General features: G+C 45.7%; 1 protein-coding gene across 1 annotated transcript in view; it reads right to left on the bottom strand.

Moving 5' to 3' along the window:
• GLT1D1 (glycosyltransferase 1 domain containing 1) overlaps positions 1-6,038 on the bottom strand; it is a 38,763-nt gene extending 32,725 nt beyond the window's left edge. Inside the window, exons 1-3 of the mRNA XM_010150144.1 lie at positions 5,938-6,038; positions 4,343-4,491; positions 931-1,036 (exon numbers count right to left, since the gene is read on the bottom strand). Of these exons, the coding sequence (XP_010148446.1) occupies positions 931-1,036; positions 4,343-4,491; positions 5,938-6,038 (356 nt within the window). The remainder of the gene's footprint in view (positions 1-930; positions 1,037-4,342; positions 4,492-5,937) is intronic.
• Positions 6,039-9,937: the final 3,899 nt, after the last annotated feature.

Genomic DNA, 9,937 nt, shown 5'->3' with positions numbered 1-9,937 from the left:
TATTGAAGCTCTGCCAGCAGTACCACTGGGTTTGATTGGATCTCATCACACCTACCAGCCCCAGGGACCCCACTGGCTTGTGCAGAGCTCGGGTCTGGAGGGATGACTTCAGAGCACCCCCGGCACGCTACAGCTCCATCAGCCCGAGTGACCGGCTGCAGCATCCCCCTTGTGTCCTTCCACAAGCTGACCTTCCTTACTGAAGTGGTAGAAAACTAAGCCAAAAAAACCCAAACCCAAGCCAATTTTACCCCATTTAGTGAGTCCTCAGATATCCGTCCAATCTGGCACCAGGAGGGGTGGGTCACACAGCCGCAAGGAAGGGAAAGGGGCAGAGGAAGGGCTGTAGCAGCAAGGCCATCCCTGCCATCAGGGAGCTGTCACACTGGCTGCATGCACAGTGGCAGCCTTCGCCTCATCTTGGAAAGACTCAAGATATCCATTCAATTAATTTCCTCCACTGGAAGATTTACATCCATAAAATGCTTTGGTTTCCAGTAAGAAAAGGACTTACTGGTCCCCCATGGATGTGATCAAGCACTTGAATTCAACAGACCTTTGGGTCAGAAGGAAGCTTCTTTCCCAGGGATGTTGTAACAATGAGAAACGTTGCAAAAACATTTTTGGGTTTTAGTAATTTTCTCTGATTTCTGGTCATTCCTTGAACTACATTTGATGACTACACTGACATGTCACTGGGACTTTCCCAGACTTTGAAACACCCTGAAAATACCCCCTTGTGAGTTCACCTGAAAAAAAGGGAGAGAATTTGCTTAGAGATCCCGAGATTATCAGGATTTCAAGCAGTCCATCCTTTGTCCGCTGGTCTACACAACCCCCAGGGATTCCAAGCTTTTGTGAAACTTCCTAAAAGATCTGCCATTACAAAAATGCAATTTCCTGTCATAAACCTTCCACACACGCTTTTACCTGGCTTCTCCGAGCACTGCTCCCATTACCCGATGTTTCTCTTCACATCTGACATCTTCATTTACATCTGTACCCCCAAAGATGATTCCAAAAGGAATGCTGCTACCTGCAAAGCAATGACTACGATGAGAAGTTGAGCAGGACACCAAGGTACCCCTAGAAGGGACATTACAAGCGAAAAAGGAAATTGGTAATAGCGTACCACATAAGTAAGCAAAAGCCTTCGGAAGAGAAACCTGGAGAAACTTGACTCTTTATGGGTTTGGAACTGAATAAACCCATGCAGTAAGGATGCACTTTCATGGCACGTCAGCCTGGTGTGTAGCTCAGAGATTTTCTTTGCTTTTCCCATGCTTAGTAAAAACAATCAATCATTTTCTACACTTGGCAGCCCACCAAACAGCACGTATTATTTTAAATGTCATTCATGTTTTGATACGATGCAGTATTGCCAAGTTGGGTCCCAGCCTCAGCCACTCATTCACTGCCCCCTTGAGCATTCCAGTAGTGGTTTGGGTGAGCATCCTGCAAAGCTGGTTACTCAAATTACTTCTTTTTTTTTTAAATATTGATTCTCAAAGCCAATTTTACTGCTACAAATGTAGCAGTAAATGTAGATGTAGTAAATGTAGATGGAACCACCCCACTGGAAAATCTCACTGAATTAAATAAGGCAGTATATGTGAACCTGCAACAAAACCATTGTTTTGCACAGTCCCACCCCAAAAGACAGATCTGTGTTTATAACTGGTCATTCCAAGACTTTCTGTGATCACCCAAGTTATGACAGTTGTTTTAAGATGTCTTACAGTGCTCAGAAGAGTAAAAGCAGAGGAAGGCTTGTTGGCTCTGGGAACTGCACAAAACCTCTGGCTCTGCACAAAACATCAACATTCAGATTTTAGAGTATCAACAAAAGCACATATAACAAAACCTCTGGCTCTGCACAAAACCTTATCAACATTCAGATTTTAGAGTATCAACAAAAGCACATATATCCTAGTGGTGGATTAGAACAAGAGCCTTGTTCTGATACCCAGCATCAGAATAAATTCCTACTTGCGTAGAGGTAAAGGCCTGAAACAGGGCAGAGCAGCACTTCTATGCTAACGGTGGCTGGACTGGTCATTTTCAGTAAGTGACAAGTTATCAGTGATGTTCTCCCCTTAACCTAATCAAGATAGCAGACAATACTGTTTGCTGTTGATTGTTTCTGCACTGGAAATGATTAAATGGTAAGTTTTACACCACGTTAAGCTAACAAATAACAGACTCATAGTGGCTAATTACTACATGCCAGAGTTATAAATTCCAATGGGGACAAAAGAAACAGTCTCCAGTAAGACAGCCTGGAAACACATCAACACAGTGACCAGATGTCTGGCAGCTGGGACTGGTGGAGCCAAGGTTTCCCTCTGACTGTGAGAGGAACAAGCAGTTACGCTGTACTGCCACGACACACTGTGCATTGAGGAAGGCAGAAATAGGCTTAGTTTTTTTCCCTTTTGCGATGGGATGGAAGGGGAGAGGGATCGAGGACCCAGGAGACAACGCTATCCTCAGTGCGGACCAACGGGCAGGGCACTGGAGAGTACTGTGCTGATGGAGATAACATAACCAACCGTGAATGCTCGTAGCTGGGACAACTACTGGTGACACTGTAGCGACCCACAGGGTCTTTGGGGATGAGGGGATGCTGGGTTAAATTCAGTGGACTCTCACAATTAAAATTCATGGTTAAAAACAAGCACGTAAGGAAATCTTAAATCAAATGGGAAACAAAATCCATATGTTGATAAAGATGGAAAACATCCTATAATTTCCAAATATAAATGTGAAACACAAGTGAGCTGTAAGATGAGGATTTATTAGCATTGCTGTTTTCCTCACTACTAAGTGAAAGAACAAACAAAAGGCATGACAGACTGGTTGCCATGCTGGCTACTTAAAGACTCTGCTTGGCATTTCTGGTGATCCCACTCTAATGTCTGTAGGAGAAGAGAACCAGTGTGCACTACGAAAGCTCCGCAGCACTAGTCCTCCAGGGACTGACTTTCTGTACTATATTATAAATATGTATCGCCTTTCTGGTACATAAAGAAGAAAATAATTACTGTGTCATCTCTTACATGCCTTGATCATACACCCCCAGTCGTGTAAACAGTTTCCGGGACGAGGCCCAGAAGACTGGCCGTATGGTAGTAATGGTAGTGTGGCTGTAGCCACTCGATTTCCTTAAGGCATTTCCTAATACAGGGTATGGAAAGATTAAATGTTACAAGAATCATTCTTTCCTCCAAGAAGTGTACAATAACTTTTACACTTCAACTAGGATCATCCCAGCAACCATACTACCATCCTGCCGCTCACAGGTTTCTGGTTTGTTCTGCTCTCCGCCATGGCAGACACTCTTTGGAACAGTGTGACTCCGACTACTGAAACCACTGACTTCAAAAAGGAGATCCTTCTATAACCTTCCAAAACCCTCCCCTAAACCAATTCCAGGTCTTGTCACAAAACCAATCATCTCTATATTCCAACAAGAGAAGTCTTAATACTTGCCAGCAGCGATCATCAGCCAGTTTTCTGTGTATCCCAGGATCCCTACGGACACCACGGCTCCGTTCCACCAACAGATAGCAAGCACGCTAGACATCGTAATTCAGGCTTTCTGAAAACCCACCGGCACAGATCGCAGGGGGGTTCCGAGGCCTGGAAACTAGCACAACACAGCCTGTACCGCGATTGATCAAAGTATCAGCTATGTACCTTCGTCCCAGCGCACCGGTTTGGACAACAGGAATGATCTCACCAGTGGGCACACACTTGCCATTTCGCTGGGTGATGGTGCCCGTAACTTTGGAAGCTCCTAGGGTATCGCTAATGGCAGGCTAAAGTGCTGTTCTACATGGCTAGAGAGAATGGAAAATTCTATTATTTGTCTGATAACACCCTGTCTCCTCCGGTTTAGCTGGCATAAATGACATCTCAATGTTACTGTATGTCCAAAAAACCCTGACCCATTTTTGAGCAGAAAAACCCAATTAGCCTTTGCTTCTTCTCTCGGACCTCAGCTCCACTTAGCCAAGCCAGTGTCCTCTGAAAGAACACGTTCGCTGGAAGTACTTTAAGGTCAGCGCAATGCCCCACTTAATGCAGGTGAAGTACATCATCATGGAATGCCCAACGTGGTGCAAAAGTACCTTCATTCTGCTCTCTCCCCTCTGGATCAGAGCACCCACAGAGAAAGATTTTCAGCATTTCTGAACACTTGGTGACGTGGATAAACAGAATAACCACGCTCCAGGTGGTTACTCCTGTACGTCTGCAGCCATTTATGACTGCCTGCACGTGCTCTCTTCTTTCTGCACTTTTTCAGCGGCCTTCTCGCTGCCAACAGAACGAGGGTTACCTTGCAGAAGCCTGCCTCCCTTGTAGAGATGGATGGCCAGGGCCGCGTCAAACTCGTCTGTGGAGGTTAGAGCTGCTATTTCAGCTGGACTTCCGTACATGAAAGCATCCTTAAGAACACAGATGTGGCCCGCAGCCTGTAGGTGATCCCTTCATTATCGGAACAAAAGGAAAAGAAAAAAAGAGACTGTTACTCTTGCAGGCATGCCAGTATAGTAAACAAGCTTAATCAAAATGTTTTCCCTTAATAATTTTTGCTCCAACATTCACCTGATTTTGCTCAAGAAGCATGGAGCCATTTGCAAGGTTTGGGTTTTTTTCTGGAAAACATTTGTTACCATCACCACAGTGAAGCCACAGTCCCAGTGCCAAGCAACGTGAGCTGTACCCACGTTAAGGAGCGAGCCTTTCCAGCACCAACACCACTTGGGAAATCAGCAAAGCAACATGATCAGGCTCCCTCCTGACTGAGCTTCAGCTGAAGATGCTGAAAAGGCTCTTTTGAATGGGGTGTGTTGGACTTCGGTCTTAGAGATTCTCAGATCCTTGTTCTGGAGAAAGGCCACCACGTGAACCAAACCACAAATATGTCCAGCTGATCAGCGCTATTATAAATATAGAGCATGCAATAAATGTTTGCAGGGGCAAAAATATGAACACATAAATAAGACCAGAGTGTTTTCTGTACGACTGTGGGTTCAATTGCTTCTTGTCTGGGTTCACCTATTGTAAAACAGGCACAAGATAACTGAAGTATAAAGGAAAAACTTACACAAAAGCAATTGCACAAATACTTTCAGGGTTTTTTTTAAAAAATAGAATCTCAATTGTTAAAAAAAAAAAAATCCAAACAACAACAAACCACCTATTCTGGTGTCAGCTTACCCATCCATCTTCCTGTACAGTGGTTCCTCATGTTAAAAGGCTGTCAAAGTCAAGAGAGTGATTGACCCCAGGGAGCTTTACGTCAGGCATTTCAGTGAGCTCTGCGTTAGGCTTCCTTTTATGCTCCAGACTTGTAATTTCTCCCACCAAGAGCAGAATCAGTTACCAGTGTCCCCAAAGACATCAGCCAAAACCACAGAGGGGAAAATCCATGCTCTGATAGGAACTAGCCCACGGTACCGGCTGACGGGCAGCGGCTACACTTCCCATATTGCAAAAAGACCACAAGGACGTTTTCTGCCTATCGCACTTTGTTCTGCTCATCTGCTTCTCACAGCTCATTAATTGTTCTGGCACTAAAATCCTGCTAACGCAACGGTTCTTGGATTTTTTTTTTCTTTCCCTTCCTGATCGTTTCAGATCCTCCCAAGGAACGTAATTTTCTGTCCTGCAGAAGTTAGCCATTGCTGCAGAAACTGGCGCTAAAAATGCTGAAAACTGCCTTGAGGCCGTGGCAGGGACGTGTTAGCTCTGCACCGGCGGGAGCTCCTCCTTGTCCTGAGACCAGCCCGTTTTACTCCGCACCGTTTGAAACAAGCCAATCAGTTATAATAAGTACCAAGCAACAATAAAATCCAGCCAGATCGTAAGAGCTGGTTTACCCTGTGGAGCAATTAGTTACATCAGTTGTCCACGTGCTCTACCAGGTACCTGGGTGCCTTCCGAAAGGGGCTCGCAACTCCACCTAAGGGACGAGCCAGCGGCAGGGCTGTGGCAGGAAACCCTCCCGGGCACGCCGGGTGCCGGGGCATGCCGGGTGCCAGGGCACACGTTCCCCCCCTGCACACCTGCTCATTAACAGCCCAGAAGCATTGTTTCCCACCAGTATTCCAATTACCATGAACCACCATCACGCATAAGCAATATGGCTGTGTATTACAATTAACGAAGAAATAACTCCTTCAGGATGTCAGGAATCAAGAAACTCAGCCAAGAGTTTCGGTCTGAAGTAACTTTTTTTACTAATATACTAGGAATGAATATTTTTCCTTTCCTCCACAGATTGCACAGCTCCCAGTCTCACAGCTGAAGGACAGATTTCTGCATGAAGCTGAGGGGGGTCCCTCAAGTGTTCCAAAGGCTCACGAGCAGTGCATTACCTCTATTCATTTTTTTCCACATGCAACGACTCAAGAGCATGTAAAAAAATTGTGTGTAGCTTAAGAAAGAAAAATTATCAAACTATTCCTAGAGCAACTTGAATTCCCAGCTGTAAAGAGGCCCTAATCCCACAAACTGAGTTCAACCTGATTAGTCACAGGCGTCTGATGATGCATTTATGGAAACACATGTGCACAGAAGCAGAGCTACTGGGTAGTATTTAAGCACTGCAATTCACAGTGGTACTTTCATATTTTCCAAATGACTTTTCATCTTTATAACCCAAAAGAAAGCGGACTGTGATTTTCCCCCATAAGCGGCTACCAAGGAACCTGGAGGAGGGTGCTGCAGGGCCACTGCAGGAGATGGTTCTGTAGACTGATCTGCCCAAGAAGCCACGGCTGCCCCGGAATCCAGCCGGGGCAGAAGAGAGATTCACCTGCATCCGTCCCCCTCCCAGCACCTGTGCAGTCGCTTTACTTGGCCATTTCATAAACAAACACCCTAAATGAATAATAAAACCAAACAGGCCTCCTGCTTTCTGTGACTGTGAGCCGACACCAGCAACGCTGAATCCCAAGGCTGCACGGTCCAGCACGGTCTTGAACCCAGCACGCTAATTTCCAGGCATCGGCACCACTGGCGAGTATCGCTCCGATCCAGAATTGTCCTGCCAGATCCTCCCCTTCCAGCGCAACTCCCACAGAAGTCAGTGCGCCACCTGGAGAGCGTAGTATTTCTAAAATAGATTTTAGCTGTCGGATTCCAGGTTTTGGATGTTTTGCTAGGAAGAGGCCGAACAAGGAAAACTCGGGTCATGCGGTGCGTTTGGAGGATCGTCTCTTAGACCACACGGTACTGATCCCTGCTTACCCTGAGGTGTTCATACATAGCTGAGGATGGGACAAAAGGTGTCCCAGCCCCACTGACTTCACTGTTGAGGGAATTCACCTTTTTTTGTTGCATTTGTTACTCTCTTTGGAATTGGTAAGGCTCGTAGGTGAGCCTTGTGCCCACTCTGGATGTACACGGCACGCAGCGGGATACTGCTAACAGCTACCACGTTTTCCTGACACGTTTTCACTTTAATCAAGACTTCTATAGAAAACCATTTTTCTCTAGCACAACTATGAAATACCAGGTGATGTTTCACAATGTTAACTGTTTATTTCCTACGCTACTGATCACTGCTGCTCACTTGCCCAGCGGGCAGCCTTCCCTCCTTCAACCCGAGCCTGCAGCTCGGGCCTGCACATCCCAAAACACTGCCACAGCCCTGAACCCAGCACGGCCGCAGCTGAGACACAAGCCAGTTAGAAGAAGCCTTATTAAAGTGTTACAGCTTTGACACTTGCTTCATTTTCTGTGACGTCTTCCTCTCAGAAACATTTATGTCCTAATTTTCAACTGGTATTTCCATGGAATTACTTGCAGACAAAGAATTATTTCTGAGAAGTTCCTGGTAGGTAGCTACGCTGGCACATCTTGGATGGCACAAAATAGGCTTCATCCAAAAATACTAATTCTCTCTCCCCAGGCTGCCTGTCCTGTGTAGGAGCTGCGCATCAGCTACGGTTACATCCGTATGGCACAATTCAAAGCTCACTAAGTGTGCAGTCACTTCCACGGCCTTCCCTGAAACCACTCACCATTCCAACTGAAGCTGATGGAATAACCCGCGTTGAAACCCTGCTTAATCGTCTCTGATTCCTTTGTAAATTATCTTAATTGTTGTCATACTCACTGAAGCAAAGTATTCTTCATGTCGTTTCTCTCTCACACTTTTCCCTTAAACAACTCAGACGTGCTGGCATGAAGGAAACACGAATGAACCCACTGTAAGAACAGAAGTTAAAAATGTGGGCGAAAATGGGGAGAGAATCCTTCCGTGTCTGTTCTGAGGTCCGTAACTGTCCTCTGGAAGGACAAAGTAACTCTGCAAGGTGTAACCCTGCCCCACGAACAGGCCTGGCCATGCAGAACACTGGGGATGCAGCATCCACCAAGTGTGGGTGAGTGATGGCAGCTGGGTTCCCAAGGTGGAGGATGATGGCCTGCCCCGTGCAGCCATCCGGCTCCGGGCCCTGCCACGCACACAGCAGCGGGCACCCGCCCGCCCTGCGCAAACAGACACGTACCAGCTCCCAGGATGTGCCGCGAAGAGGGAGGATCTCCTGCTGCACGAGTGCCCGTCTGCGGGCTTCAGGGGCAGCAGGTAGGGCAAGACCACACGGAAGGAAAGTTGGGGCTCAGAACTACTCCAGCAAATGTCGAAGCGGGAAAGTAATGGTGAAGAGGAATCTCAGCATTACTGAATTTGTGGTGTAACTCTCCTGCAGTTGATTGCCCAGAATTTGCAGAATGGCTCTCTCAACTGCCCCATTTCAAGTGAGAACCGAAACAACCTCTCCCACTCCAAAGGATATCTCATACTGACAAAATGCTTCATCTAAATCTTTCTAATTAACCAATTAATTCAAGATTTCTACTCCTCCTTGCTTCCAAGTAATAAAAGATGAATGGAACATTCCAAGGGTCAGAGAAGATCATACCTTTTCTTCCCTCACACCCTCTTTCATCCTATTTCTAAGGCTAAAGAATAGCAGCCCAACTGACACTTGCTCAGTGTTCTACTCCCTACTTGCTGCTCATATTCTTTAACGTGATTAAAGACTCTGCACACCAACACGGATACAGCCCACAGCACGTAATTACACCACTTGTTTGAGCAAGCTGATTTCTAGCCAAATTAGATGCTGGTACCTTTGTCACCAGTTACTTTAAACTCAGGAAATTAATATCTTATTTATGAAAAGATGAAGCAGTTATAGCAACAGCTGCAGTATCATAAGCATAGTTAATGCCACCCAGCGATATTGAACCATAAAATCAGGCAATGCTGGCAAGTGTCCAACCTGGAGACAACTTCATTGTTTCATTTACACTTAACCAAAAGTTGCCACTGTTTAATATTAAAAAAAAAAAAAGAACAAATAAATTCATAGTCGGGTCCACAGATAGAACTGAAGCCAAATATGAATTGGAATATATATTTTCTGTGTATTAACACAGGCGCGACAAAGGCTGCCATATGCACTGAACCTCAGCTTTGGCAGATTGGTGCGAGAAGTGCCATGCCCAAGCCTCTGGCCACACAGGTAGGTTGTTATTTCTCTTTAATGGCATAAAGTCTTCAGAAAACCGGTATTACATGGAAGTATCCATGTAGGATTGTCTTGGTGATAGCTGTGACTTGACTAGCTTCTTGGTCGGGAAGACGGATTTAATTGTGAGCTATTGACTTTTTTTTTCCCTAATCTGACTTTTCTCCCCCTAAACAGGCTCGTTTACATTATTATTATAAATAGCATTCATGGCAGGTGATAAGGCAGCAAAAGTTACTGCCTCCCAGACATGATTTCTATTAGAATCCTTTATCCACCTTTATTGCGAATGTGAATTAATTGACCTTTTTGACTGGTTTCTGGTTGAAGGTCTGTGCGCGAGACAGCAGCACTCGCAGGGCAGCACAATGCCACAGCAGGCTGGT

The sequence above is a fragment of the Eurypyga helias genome, unplaced genomic scaffold, assembly GCF_000690775.1.
Source record: "Eurypyga helias isolate BGI_N326 unplaced genomic scaffold, ASM69077v1 scaffold28550, whole genome shotgun sequence".
In the NCBI taxonomy this organism is placed as follows: Eukaryota; Metazoa; Chordata; class Aves; order Eurypygiformes; family Eurypygidae; genus Eurypyga; species Eurypyga helias.
This window is presented reverse-complemented; position numbering and strand designations above follow the sequence as displayed.